This window comes from Falco biarmicus, chromosome 3 (assembly GCF_023638135.1).
Source record: "Falco biarmicus isolate bFalBia1 chromosome 3, bFalBia1.pri, whole genome shotgun sequence".
In the NCBI taxonomy this organism is placed as follows: domain Eukaryota; kingdom Metazoa; phylum Chordata; class Aves; order Falconiformes; family Falconidae; genus Falco; species Falco biarmicus.
The window spans coordinates 109,336,976-109,351,183 of NC_079290.1; the positions used below are offsets into that span (position 1 = coordinate 109,336,976).

The 14,208-nt window shown below is 47.9% G+C and overlaps 1 protein-coding gene across 9 annotated transcripts in view; it reads right to left on the reverse strand.

Moving 5' to 3' along the window:
- Nucleotides 1–8,354: 8,354 nt before the first annotated feature.
- Nucleotides 8,355–14,208, reverse strand: part of CDC42 (cell division cycle 42) — a 28,670-nt gene continuing 22,816 nt past the window's right edge. For 8 of the 9 annotated variants that reach the window (XM_056330803.1, XM_056330806.1, XM_056330809.1 and 5 more), the window contains exon 6: nucleotides 8,355–9,777. In XM_056330803.1, coding sequence (XP_056186778.1) covers nucleotides 9,688–9,777 — 90 coding nt within the window. In that variant the 3' untranslated portion in view covers nucleotides 8,355–9,687. Of the gene's footprint in view, nucleotides 9,778–10,410; nucleotides 11,287–14,208 lie in introns of those variants that run through there. The other variant, XM_056330804.1, reaches the window with a different exon arrangement.

Genomic DNA, 14,208 nt, shown 5'->3' on the forward strand with positions numbered 1-14,208 from the left:
CCCAGTCCTGTAAAAACCATGCCAACAGCAAGTGGTACCTGCTGGCTTACCCCCAGAGCCCCACTGCGGATGCAGAATGTGAGCAGAGAAATGTGGCGATATGGAAGATGTTTTTTCTTGCGCTTCAGAGCCAGATCTGTGGGTGCTGGAAAGCTGCGATTGCTGCTGTACGCTCCGGTGAGACTGAAGGCAGGCGATGGTACAGGACAAGCTTCAGAGCGACCCACAGGTATCCTGACAGCGCAGGACAGCAGGGCGCAACGCCACAGCAGTTACAACCACGGTATCTCCCGTTTAACCCTACAGGAGCCGCTGAGTGTCCAGCTCCGGTCCCACAGACCAGGAGAGCAGAGCAGATCCCATCCTCCACCAGGATCTGACCCAGGGTCACAGCTAGATCAGTGCTCCTTAGCTCAACCTTCGCTGGCACAGGAGGCTCCTTAGCAGGGCCAAATACCTCCAGGGATCTGCCGTAACCACCACCTTGGTTGCCAAGTATCCCCTTGTGGTGGCCACAGCAGCCACCTGCACACCCCAGTGTTGCCACCACTCGGGAGGAAGCCAGGGATGTCGCGCTCCAGGATGGGCCAGCCAACACCCCTGAAAATTGAACTTAGGATGAAAACAGAGAGCAGCAACCATGCAACAATACCACTGCCTTCTGTCCGCCAGCCCCGCCGCTTCTTCCCACTTCTGCGTTTCAGGAAGCGGAGCTGCTTCTCCTCCGGAGCTGCATTGCTCAGACACGGCCAGACTCCCCCCGTCAGCACACCGGCAGGTCGGACACGGCCAGATCCCCCCGTCAGCACACCGGCAGGTCGGACACGGCCAGATCCCCCCGTCAGCACACCGGCAAGTTGGACATGGCCAGATCCCCCCGTCAGCGCACCGGCAGGTCGGACACGGCCAGATCCCCCCGTCAGCACACCGGCAGACCAGCCCCTTGTGCCTTCCCGCAGGAAACAAGCAACAGCCGCTTGGCTGCCAGGACGATGCCTCCACAGTTTCTAAAAGCAGTGCCCGAGTCAGACACTGCCCAGGCGAAAGGAAGAAGCCGGAGCACGTTTACGGGGCAAACCCTTCACATGCCATTAGCTCCTACGCAGATCCAAGCATCCCCTCCACACCCTGCAGAGCCCCGCACCTCCACAGCGCATATTCAGCTCAGACAGGGCATGAAGGATCCCACTGCACCGTCGGGCCACGGACGAGAAGGCTGACACACTCCTCGAGGGCCAAAGCAGCCGCTTACCTCGCTCGGAAGACATCGGTTCCCAACCCACACGCAAAGGTGCTCACTGCAGGCTTCCAGTCGCCGTCCGACATCCGTGCCGCTCTGTGCCCACGGCTGCATTGCCGAGGGATTGCTTCTCGCCCTGCGGCGAGCCTCGGGTGTAAGGAAGGTACCCAGCCCAGAACTGGGACGGGCAGGTGAAAGGCAGCAACTAACGCATCGAGAAGCAGGGGGCCGCCCTGCTGAGAGCTCTAGGAGGCAGGCTGTACTGTGCTGGCATCTCAAGTTCTCCTTGGGTACCAAATTGCGAAAGGCGGGAGGGAGAGGATTTGGGAAACAGAGAAACCAAAGCAGGGCAAGCCACTGAGCGGGAGCACAGGACTTTTTGAAGGCTCCGTCCTGACAGGAAGAGAAAAGCCTTCAAACCAGCACAGCATCATGAAGAAGGGGGCAAGATACCGACCTGCTTCACTGCCACCACAGCTCTCGGCAAGGGAACCTCCCCACCCATCTGATGCTCTCAAAACATTCAGGAAGAGTCAAGAGCTGTGAGTTTCTCCTGGGTAAGCCTCCTTTAGCTGTAACCATGCTATCAGGAGCACAGGGAGGTCACATCCACGTGAGGGATAGCACCCTTTAGACTCTAGAGCCCATGCTAAACTTGAGGAAGACGTATGCAGCACTCTGCTGCCCACCTGTCCCTCTTTCCAGGGCTGCATGTCAGATAAAAGTAACCATTCCCCCTCTGCGTGGATGTGAGGCATCCTCTCCCCTCCCCGTGCAGTCACAGCTACACTTTGGCGAGCATCATTACCGCTGAAAAAGAGATGCTGGTGTCCTCCCACACACTGAGCGTTGGCAGGTCGGCAGTGTCCCAGAATTGTGCAGAAAACACTTTTATTCAGGAAAGAGGAGCCAGACTTTTCAGCAGCAACATTTCCTGAGGCGTGGGATATCTGCAGGTACCGCGCTGACGTTTTTACACAGCTCAGGGAAATATCAGCCCATCAGACAACAGGCAGATGTATCTGGGGTCAGTTCGGCAGGAATAAGCCACACAAACCTGCCCAGCGTTCATCCAACTCCAACCAGTGCCTCCAGTGACTGTACAGATGGGACCAGTACACAGCTTGTACTGTGGGGTTTAGGCTTTTTGCTTGCACGCTTACGGCGACATCTTTCACACGGGCACTGCTCTAGCTTGAGAGGTGCAGCAAGTGGAGGTGAAGGAGTGAGCAGATGAACACACATTCCCTGTATGTGTAGGCGCTAACCCCAGGCTGCACTACATAACCCTCAGCAGGGTCCCAGTTTCTTCAAAACGAAGGAAAAGCCAGAAATTCAGAACTAACAGAAGTATTTTCACACACGCATGAAGTCTAAAAGTCAGGAACTTAGTAAACATCTAGTTCAATTTTTTGTTTACGTAGTTTAGCGCACTAATACTGATGGTAAGGTGATAGCAAAGCTGTGCCCCAGAGCTCAAGCCCACCCCTTACCAGAAAGCCCGTAAGGCAGCTGCTGTACAGCCCCTGGCTCGCATTTTCCTGCTCCAGAACTCCACCACCGCACCCCGAAACCTCCAGTCACCTCCCATGCACCTACTAACCCGTGTGACCCTTACAGCTGATTCATTTAGTCCCTCATCAGGCTTTATTAGCAGCACCCATGACCCAGGCACGGCTGGAGGCCATCCAGGAGGCCCAGAGGGCTGCTGGAGTGGAGCCCACCATGTCCCACCCTGCCAGCTCCTGCTCCGAGCTCCGGATGCTCCCTGGGTGTGGTGCGGGGAGCGCTCGGTCCAATTTGCTGCAGAAGCTCTTACCAGCGGCTGACGTAACGGAGGCTGATTTTTCATCTCATCCTTCTGTCCAAAACCACCAGAGGGCAGCTTGAAACATAACCATTTCCAGGCTTGGCGGCATTAAATATTCCATTTCTGAGCACCGAAACCTGCCCCAACAGTAACTTCAAAGTGACACCCCACCCCACCCCACCCTCTCTACCCTTTGGATGAGCTTCAGGTGTGACGAGGCAGCTGTTGATGTCTCAGGGAAGCCCTCTTCCCTGCTGTAAAGTATTCCCAGTGGCCTGCCAGCACGCATCACAGCGGGTCTGTGTCTATTTGTCTATTTATTTGTCTATATAGCAGCAGGCTCACCTTGAAACTCAGGCCCAAAATCTCCTGGGAGTAAGGAAAAGACTTTACTAATTTCGAGGGACCGCTAGATTGGGCGGTGAGCAGACAAACACCCTGCCTTTGTTACTCTCAACCTCTGACAAGGCTGGGAAGCAGGCAGAGGGCAGCAACATCAGGCAAGGGCTAAAAAAACCTCCAGAATCCATACCCAAGAGAGTGCTCAACATCGGACAAGAGCCCTGCTGTAACATCAAGAGTTTCATTCTGCTCCCCCTACAATCCAGGCTCCTCTGTCTGAGCCAAAATAAATGTCTTTTTTATCCAGGCTTTTTATCCTGGTCTAAACCCATGATAAATTATATTTTTATCTCACCTCGCTATAATGGGGAGTTGATTAGCTGGCAGCAGCTTACCAGGGAGGGAGGAGGTCCTGGACTTGCCAGTGTGTTTATGACTGGGCAGCAGGATCTCTAGTTAAGATAACCTTGTTGTTGAGCTCAAGCCTGTGCCCTGCTACCAGTTTCTTACGCAATGCTGAGCAAGTCATTTAGGGCAGGAGTTCACAGGACAGCTCCCAGCCACTGACTCCCTGCTCATAGTTTCTTTTTTCCCAGGCTGGGTTTCAGGAACTGATTCAGCATATGAAAAGGACGGGACTAAGGTAAAAAAAAAAAAAAAAACCACACACACACCAGAAATGCATGGCCAGGAGCAGGGGTCTGCTTCTTTCACCAGCAAGAACTAATTTAATTCTTAGTTCAATCCCTTCAGGATTATTCTTTACAGGTTCTGAAGCAGTACTTCCCTCTTTCATGCTTGACCTTCCCTACTTGTTTTACCACTCGCTAGCAGGAAGGTCTCCAGGCACCCAAATGGTGACTTGCAATCCTGAGACAGGAGACCAGGGGGTGAAGAGGAAGAACAGCAAGGAGGAGCGTTTCTCAGAGGAAGCAAAGAATGGGCAGCCAGAGAGCAAAGCAACGCATCTCCCCAGCACAGGACCCCAAAAGCACCCCACATAAAATAGTTACACAGCGACAGAGAGGCTGGTCTAATAGAAGTTAAGGCAAGAGGAAAGCTGGGTCAGGGGCAGTGCTGACAAAAGCTCTTGCAAATCCCACTCAAAAGTCTGTTTTTAAAAGGAGGCAGCTGCTGCCAGCTGCAAAATGAGACCTAGATGGTGGCCAAGTAAGAGAGGACACTGCTGCCGCTTGGGAAGATGCCAAAATCATCAGTCTGTTTTTAGCAGCAAACAGCAGAGATGGTAGGAGCAGACCTGCCAAGTGAAACCGTACCCCACAACACCACCGCGTGCTTCTCAGGGGGCCCTTCAAACAAACTCCAGCCAGGTCCCAAAGACCCAAACTCCATTTGCTGCTGGAGGACAACATCCACGTAAATCTTACCTAGTACAAATCCAACCAGCACACTCCAAAAGCACCCTGGGATGTGAAATCAAGCACGTAAAGTATGGACAGCTTGGGAGATTTGCACATCGATCTGACCTAACCATCACTGAGCTGCATCTTGTCAGATCTCCTTTCTGGGAGTCCTTTAAGAAAGGAAGAGCAGACAGACATGACCCAAGCAGAGACAGTGAACAAGGCAGAGGACCATCCCCAGGTCAGATGAGGCACCGCGCTGCTTGGAAAGCCTTTTAGGTGCTGGGCAGCATTTGCCCGGTGGCGTACCACAGTTTGGGCCACACCGTGAAACAAACAGCTGAGGAGCCTGGGTGACTCAGTGGTGCTGGTAAAGATGCAGTTGCTCCCAAAAGCTCCTCTCTCAGAGGTCTTATCAAACGTGCTCATCTTTCCTTACACGATACCCTACCCACGTTTTAATAAGGGCCACACCTAGGTAAGTATAATGCACAGTGCTGATGGCAAGAACTAGCACATTACTAGGGAGGAGAGGAGGAAATACGGCTGAGCAAATGAACTCCCACCTGGGAAAGCTGCAGAGCTCAGCCTATCTCGCAAACACTTAAAAAAAGATGACTCTAGCTGCGTCCGTTCACAGCAGCACCATTTCTTTCAAGACATAACATCGCTTCCCATTGCCCCATCGAGAAACAGGCAAGGGGAGAGCAAGTAAAAGCTCACGTTTTCAGCATGTTCCTGATGGCACAGCACAAGGGAGCTTAGGGACAGCTTCTGGTTTACCAAAATCCTATCACCGGTCGGAGTTACAGCAGCCGTGCAGAGACCATGCCTGCACCAGAAGCTACAGAAACAGCAGGGTAAGTTACACCAGCTGACACACAGTGGGGAATTTCCACATATTAACCAAATCAGCAAGGGAGGAACTGGGCATAAGGGTGTGCTTAAAGTTATCTCCTGCTCAGGGAAGCAACCGCTGCCCTGGAGCACTCTTCCCACCAGTAATCAACCCTGGAGTCCAACCTCTTGTTTTGGATTTCTGATGCAAGTATGTCCCTTACAAGAGAGGCAGGACTTTTCTCCACGTTAAGTACTTGCCCATTTAGCTGACAGTCCTCAATTTCCACCTTACAACTCTGTTGACAACAGCACAGTGGGAAAACAAACTGATTGAAGCTATTTGTCACCACAGCATACATGTGTTTACCTGATACAGCTGAACTGGCCAGCCTGTGCGTGTGCTTCCACCTCCTCCCTAATCCTCTGAGCCAGATCTGCTCCCCTACCTCCTCTCTTGCAGTCATTTTAGCATCAGCTTGACCATGAAAAACAGGCAGTAGAGTCCACTAGTTCAGCAGGAAAGCGTCCTGCAAGATTTTACTTCTCCATGCTGAATGTAAACATCTTCCTATACAGCTTAATAGAGTTAATATGAAGGATGGGAACACGCAGAGCCGAGGCAGGGAAAGGGGGATGATCGCTGCTTCAGGGACATCAAGCAGCTGATAAAGATACAGAGCAGCCTACAGAAGCACGAGCTCCACTCGCTACCTGCTTTTCAGTAAAACTGATTTAGTACCAGGAACTGGAGGTTCACACGAGAGCCAGCTGAAACCCAGAACTCGCTAACCTATTCCTTGTGCAGGAAAAACCAAAGCATTTCATTAAGGAATCGCTGTGTGTCCCAGCCACTAAAACAAGAAGCTGCTCTTCAGCTTCCATGCCTTCCATCCTTGGAGCAATTTTAATATCATGCCTTCCCATCAGAGATTTTTAGCCCTTTACAAGGGACACCATTAACACGTGTAGCAGCTGGTTAAGCAGCCAGCCCGGCCCTCGCGAGTGGTTTGTGCTAGCGAGCTGCCACGGGAACCTCAAGAATCCTCAGAGATGAGAGAGAAAACAGCCTTGAGCTGTGGGTGCATCCTCAGATAGGCAAGTCCTCTACGGTAAAAGCAGTCACATCAGACAGCCCGGCTCACACCATGTGTTAGCTTGCCAAACTAGTATCAAGGGAAGTGGCAAGCATTCCCACCTGCCTCCAAGACCTTTGCTTTGGAAGAAAGCGGAGGTTTTGCCTGCTTTTGTGCCAGTTTTGCATGCCTTCACGCCGCGAGACAGTCATCAAGGAGCTCCTACAACCTGGCAACACAGAGCACATCTCACATACCCAGCTTAACACAGACCTCACTACTGAGCTCTAGCGGGGTGGAAAAAAAAGAAAGCATGGAGTGAAAAAGCTGGTGAGCTAAGGGGTTTGAGCTTCTTTAACAGATTCCACCACCTTGTCCTCTCTTGGGACTGGGACAGCCATGTCCTAGCAGATTTATGGAGCTATCAGACAGATTTTTGCAAAGCTAATTCAACACCGAGGGGAAGGAAGCAGCACCACTCCTTGAAGTGGATGTTTTTCCATCATCCAGTGCCTCCAGGATTCCCTCCAGAGCCAAGTTTAACCTCGTGGCACCAATTTAACAGAACAGACTTTATTTCTTTGCCAAATGGACCGGCATGAAAGGACTGGCACAGATGACTGCCATAAAAATCTATGCAGAGGGACCAGACAGCTATAGGCAACCCTCATGTAAGGATCCATCCAAGACAGAAAAAGCTTGACAGGGTAACCCTGCTACTTAAAAGCAGAAATCCTAAAGCGTTCTCTACTTCAGAGGCAATTTCCTGCTTGATTTCATGCAGGCAAACCCTTGGTCACCAGTCCTGCTGCTGGCTTTAGACAGACAAATTTGGTTTAGCTATTAGAAGGTGCAGAAGCCCATTTCAGTCTGCTGCGAGCACATGGAGCAGCCACCAACGCTGAACTGTCACCAAGCGTTACAAGTACCAGCCGTCCTTTGAACTGGGAGCCACAGACCTACAGCCAAGCCTCCCACCAGAGACAGCAATTAAAAACTGAATTGCAAAGTTGAACAGCACCACTAATTGCTAGGGAAAGTGAAAAAACACTTATTTTACACTAAGCTTCTGGATTACAGCACTCACAAGGCAGCTTCTTAAAATAAAAGTGACCTTTAATAAGGCCCTTTAGAATGTGTTTTTATCATTAATACAAGTTATGCATCAACAGTGTGAGACTTCACCTTTTCTTTAGGGAATTAATGAAAAGGTGTAATTAACCCTATGTGCATTTCTGGGAGGGAGATGGGTATGGTGTCATTTGTCCCTTTAGGGTTTTTTTTTTTTTGCTATCTGCCCATGAAGGGGGAAGAACAGGAAACTTCCCCAAAGACTAGCTTCTTGACAAAAGACGTGCAAGAGCCCAATAACCCCCAAAAGCCAACTTTTCGTATTTGGGAACACACACAACAAGGAGCATTCATTCCACTGAGAACCGCCGTATCCTCTCCTCAGCGCTGGGTATGACAGCAAGGACATTGCAGCAAAGATTAGAGCAATCTCGACAGAACTGAAGCCAGCAGCAGAGATGAGGGAAGACATGAGCTGACAGGATTAAGCATTAAGGAGAGACCCAAACTAACTTGCAAGGAGGAGAGTAGGGCTCACAAGGGGATAAAATCTGTATTTACAAGTCCTCCACACTCAAGAGATAGGCAAGGTAAATAACTACCCTCAGGCAGGCTTGTGAAGATACTTTATGTTTAATACATCTGAAAAGAATGCATATACAAAGAACTTAGACATGAAAAAGCATTGGTTCAACACTAATGAGTCTACAAGAAATCGGAATTTTGGAAGATGGAGAAGATTCCTTAAGTCTTAAAAAACTTCGAATTTGCAAGCCGAAATATATTTTTGGTAAAATCCCTCCAACGTTGCAGTCAGTCTACATAAAGACCCCGCACACAATCTTCAGCGGGCTGGAGCCAATCTTACAGGTTCAAGGTTACTTAGAAGCACAATGCAGAAAAAGGGGATTCCCTCAACTGGTCCCTATATGGTGCCACGCTAAACACTAGAAACCCTTCCCTGCAGTCCCCTCCTACTGACACAGGTCTAGCTTTCCACCCCTCCCTGAAGGATGACAAACCATCCAGCAAGAGATGCACCACCAGGGCCAGCTCCAGAACTCGTCTTTTAACATACACCACCTGCCTTCAGAGTGTCCAAAGAGCAGTGCATACACTGGTCACAGTAAAGTTTCTCTAATAATTAAGGACTGGCAAGAGATGGATTTGTTAAAAGCCAACTGCATCAGTTGGGCGTGCTTGAAAAGATGCCGTTACTTCTTCACCACGTGACAAAAGCTTAGAATGTGAAAGATTAAGAAAGAGACTGGCAAGCTAGTTTCAAGTCTGATGGTGCATCCAGAGAAAAAGATTCTCCTATTCCTAAGGCTTCATAACTTAGAGGATGGGGTAGAAATTCATGACCTGCACAGTGGAAAGCCAGGGGAAGAGATACAAGGCAACTTCAGAGGAGATGCAGATACATTTTCTACACTCCTCCTTAGAGGAGCACCAGCTTGGGACATTTTACTTTCCTGTATTTCTCTTAGTACTAAAGTCTTCTCACACCCAGGCTGCTGGCTGGCTGCAGATAAGCCCCAGAAGTTCTTGAAACCAGAACCAAGTCTTGCCAGACTTGCATAGGGGACAAGGCTTCAGTAAAACAGCCTAGAATTAGTCTGTTACGGAAAAAGTCATCACAAGCATGCCTGGATTTTAAACAAAAATTAGAAACAGTAAACAAAATAAAAAACTAGTACTGATCAGTGTTTTCTGATAATACATAATTACTCAAAATTAACTAGTTTAACTGAATTGAGGGGGCACTGGGGAATAAACACTAACATTCTCATCTCACACAAGGATCGTGTGGGGGAGATGGGAGTGCAGGGCATTTGTCATTATTGCGAAAACAAATTTTAAAATTTGTATCTTTAGTTTGATTTAAACATTGCTTTTAGTATGACATCAAACACCAGCTTTGCAGAAGGGGCCATGGAGGGATGTTCATAGCAGCACACACCTGCGAGTCTTCTTCGGCTCCGGAGGCTCCAGGGCAGCCAATATCGCTTCGTCAAATACATTCTTTAGGCCTTTCTGAAAAGGGGCAAAGAGAGAAAGGGGCAGTCTCATTTTTAAGTTTTCACACAAACAAAACCACAGAAAGCCAAGTGGCAGACAAACCCCTCCAATGCCGAATCGAGGTTTGCCATCTACAACTCCCAGAGTCTCCTCTGCGTTGCTGTGGTTCGCAGTTCCTTAGCACAGCAGCTGATTTTCTGAACAGGAACGCGAATCCTTCGAGACCAGACCAGTATACTTCACGAGAAGCAAAAACACACGTACCAAAGTCATTTCCCTAAGGCAATTTTTTTTTTTCATTAGTTGGCTACTAACATGTTTCACATGCTAATGACAAAGCAGAAAGTGCCGCATACAAATGGAAGAGCTCAGTTTGGAGCACGTCAGGTACAGCAGCGCAGGCACCCAGGTGTCAGGGGAGAGAAGAGACAAGGCAAGCATGCAACGAGATAAATCGGTCCGGTACACACGCTGGTCACACCTCCGGCCCCAAACACCCGATGGTTAGAAGCAGCCAGGTAGAGCCCAGAAGCTGTGCATGGCATCAGAGAAGTCAAGATGGGAGGAGGACGAAGCAGGTACTGTACGCTGCGTTAAGTGTTAAACTGAAGCCAGGAAATGCAAATCGGAATAAAGCTTCATCAGTCATTTATACAAACAACTGCAATTTTTAATTTCAAAATTTAAAGACAAGCTACAATTGATGTTTTCTCCTTCAAACAATAAAAATCAGAAGCATGATATTAAGAAGCAGCTTTACATCTTACAGTAACAGGCTTAAGGATCTATTATTGAAACGAAGAGGTCTACCATGTTAGGGAAAGCAAGAATTTTAACAGTTCATAAAGCAGTAGCAAGTACATTGATATTTCCTTCCCCCCAAGGACTGACAAATACTCCACTATAGCACAGACAGCCAAAGCAATAGCAACAGAAAAACATCTCACTGCACAAAAGGAGAACCAGAAAACCCTTCACATTACAGCGTAACTTGCAGATCACCGTTTCATGTACTTTTGTCATGCAAATACAGTTAACAAGAGTCACAAGTAGAAATTGAAAAACACACGCATCGTTTCTTCCAGCTGGATTCAGGAAGATCAAACAACATGTCTCATTCTTTTGATCTTTCTTTAAATAATGATGTTGTAACCAGATCCTTTCCCCCAAACAGCCTGAATTATAAAGCTACCCACATCTGGCAACCCAAGCAGCAGAGAGTTAAGCGAGTCCAGTTCATGTTCCACGGTCACGTTTTACTAAAGAGCTTAAATATATTGTTTTCAGTCCAAGAGTTAATACAGAGGTTGCTCTAAGATGGTAAGCAGACACAACAGCTTTCAATCAAGGTGGTTTTATTCTTTTTTTTTTTTTTAACCAGGTTTCTACAGTAGTGGGACAGAGGAAGCAGCAGCAAGAGGGGAAGGAGAAAGTTTAGAATATACAGCACTTCCTTTTGGGCTGAGTTTCCGGAGGCTCGAGGGCAGCTAGGATAGCCTCATCAAACACATTCTTCAGACCTCTCTACAAGACAGAGGGGAGGAGAAAAAACAGCAGCCAGGTTAGAGGATTAGAGAAAAACAAGCAGATACAAAGAGCATTCAGGATAGACCAGGCTGAATTCACAGAGGCAGTAAACAGATTTACTTTGCAAAAAACAAAGTAGATCCCAGGAGGAAATCTCATGTAGATGACCCAGAAGTCAATGTCAGAGACAGACAGGACACGTGACAGACCAAGTTGGACAAAATGAACACCCAGAAGGGCAGAGGCACAAACACAGCAGCAACTGGCAAGAACACAGGGGTGGGAGGGGCTACACAAGAGATGGTGCTTTCCACTTCACTGCTGAATGTACACTTTGGGAGTTTACAAGGGAATAAACACAGGGGAGAGCAGCTTGCCCCACCACGGGGATCCAAAAGGTCAGGTAAACCTTTTGTAGTCACCCACTGCGGATAAGCAAGCACCTCAGATGCACCGACTTACTGCTGCCAACTTCCCCAGCGGCAGCTAGTCCAGAGCAAGGACTCCAGACAACTCTTCTACTTTGTGAATTCAGCCCCTGAATAACTGAAGATCTCCAGATGGCTGGGAGAACAGGATCTGGGATCGAAGCAGTACCTCTCTGGTAAGCCATCATCACCTTCAGACATTAGCTATCGGTCTTTTAAGAAGCGATGCAATACCTTACCAGCGCTGCTATTTCGACATTGCGAGCCAGCATGGAAACGATGCATTTCAGTTATTCAGTTTAGTTACCAAAGCAAGTATAACCACTCAAGTCACGGGAAAAACAGCAACGGTGTTAGGATTGGAATAACGGAGCTCCAACACCAGACAAGCAGTCACAGAGCTGCAAGGAGTCTGCAGGGATCACACCGGAGCACGAAGCATGCGTTGGGTTTGCTGTAAGCACAACAGGAACACTGCAGTGTGTTACCACTCCCACAGAACCCTGCCAAGTTACACAGAACACCAGGAGTGAAACCTGGCTCAGTTTATGCTAACTGGACTCGCCTAAATCTACTGTCATGAGTACAACCTTCATAAATTCAGAAGAAATGCTTTATCCCAGCTAAAAACAAACAGAAAAACTTGAATTACTTCCTGTAAATAATTGCAGTCTTTGCAAAATTAAGATTTTAATTTTCTTTTTTTTTTATATCATTTAAATGTAACTGGTTTCTCCCTCACAGGTTCGACTGGGTATAACGCTTTAAAAAGGTCTTTAATCTTATTTTACTGAAGCACATACACGGGCAATCTCTAAGGCAATTCCATCTGGAAGCATTTAAGTCCATCACGTTACAAGCAAGATTATACTTGAAAGAACAGAAGTTAAGAAAATTACCATGTACAATCATCCTGTACATCTTCCCCAGCAACTTTTTTTTTTTTTTAACCCAGCTGACAAAAGAGCTAGAGACCTCAGATAAATAATGCCTATGTGAAGTACTAATTAAAATTCTTCTTTCTTTGCAAGAATGAAGTCGCAGTATAAACTCAATTATGTACTGTTAGATAGATTAAGAACCCAGGCAGGCCAAGAGTCAAGAAAATCTGCTTCCTTAATTCTCCTACTCAGGGACTTCTCTTTCGGTTTCCTGTTGCACAGGAGAAAATTTGTTCAAGAGAACAGAATCTGGGGTTTGTTTTGAAGGACCTAACAAAAACGTGGGATAAGGGAAGAGGAGAAAAACAAACAGCACAGGGACAAAATTGTTGTGAAAAATGGGCCTGGGGTTAAGAGCCTGGATGATACAAGAGTAGCCACAGGAAGGGAACTGTGTTGGATGCCACTGGCACACAGACCTCAATACTCTGGCTCAAGTAATGGCTCTGTGCTGCACTGGGGAACAGGCAGAGCTCAGGCTCCCTTCACCCCCTCCATTCATGGACAGTTTAAGACCCTTTATAAAAATCTGTCAACCCAGCATCGGGGGGGGGAGGGGGGGGGGGAAGGAACCAATTTCAAAGTTCTCCCTTGTGTTAGGTACCAGCATTGAGCTTCAGAAAGTCTGCTCAGACCATTTAACTCTTAAGTGTAACAGAAGCAACTATCATTTTAGTTGTAATCTATTTGTCAGTCACCCTCTCCTAATAGCAGTGTTACCTACTTTTTACAGTGGTATTGGGTACTATTTTTTAGAGAAAAGTTGAAGACAGACATTGAAAGTGCCTTCATCACAAAAAGGGATTCCACAACCTGAGGAAAGGAGAGAGAACTGACCCCTCAGTACTGCAGTCATCCAAACTCAGGGAGAAGATACTCTGTCTTTACAGAAAAGACTCAGAAACTCAGCCTCGTAAGGACTCACCTCGTACTTGCAGAACATCGATTCTTCCACACAAACAAGCAAATTCCTCCCAGGAGAAAAAAAACCAAAATGCTCTGGCTCCAGGATTTTATGATCACTTGCTACTGTGGTGTCAAAGTCGTTTGTAAATTAGTTGAGAAGGAAAAAAACAGCCTAGACTGCCGAGGTGAACTGTGCAGACAGGAGCCAAGGTAAAGAGAGATTGAGCTAGGCAGGTAGTCTAGCTTTAGTTGAAACCAGCTACTACAACACTGCCTGGCAGGTAAGAAAACAACCCTCCTGGCTAGGGAAGCCAGCCGACTTGTGTTTAACGAGCTGCCAGCTAGATCAGTGCCGGGAACTTCAAACAACCCTTTGTAGATAATCTACACTTCTGTTTGGCAGCTGTTACTGACAGCTGAGGAAAAAGGTGTTTTGTGAGGGGAGTCAACAACAAATGAAGATGAACAGAGCAGATGCGAACTGACTAGTCTTCCAGGTGAGAAGGCTTCTGAAACCTCCTCCCAGGTTACTCTTGATTCCTAAAACCATCAATGGGTTTGCAAGCACTAGTGTGCTGGAAGAATTCAGGCTGAGCTTCCAAGTGCGTAACGATGTTCTCTGCAACAGATACAGTTTAGTCTAT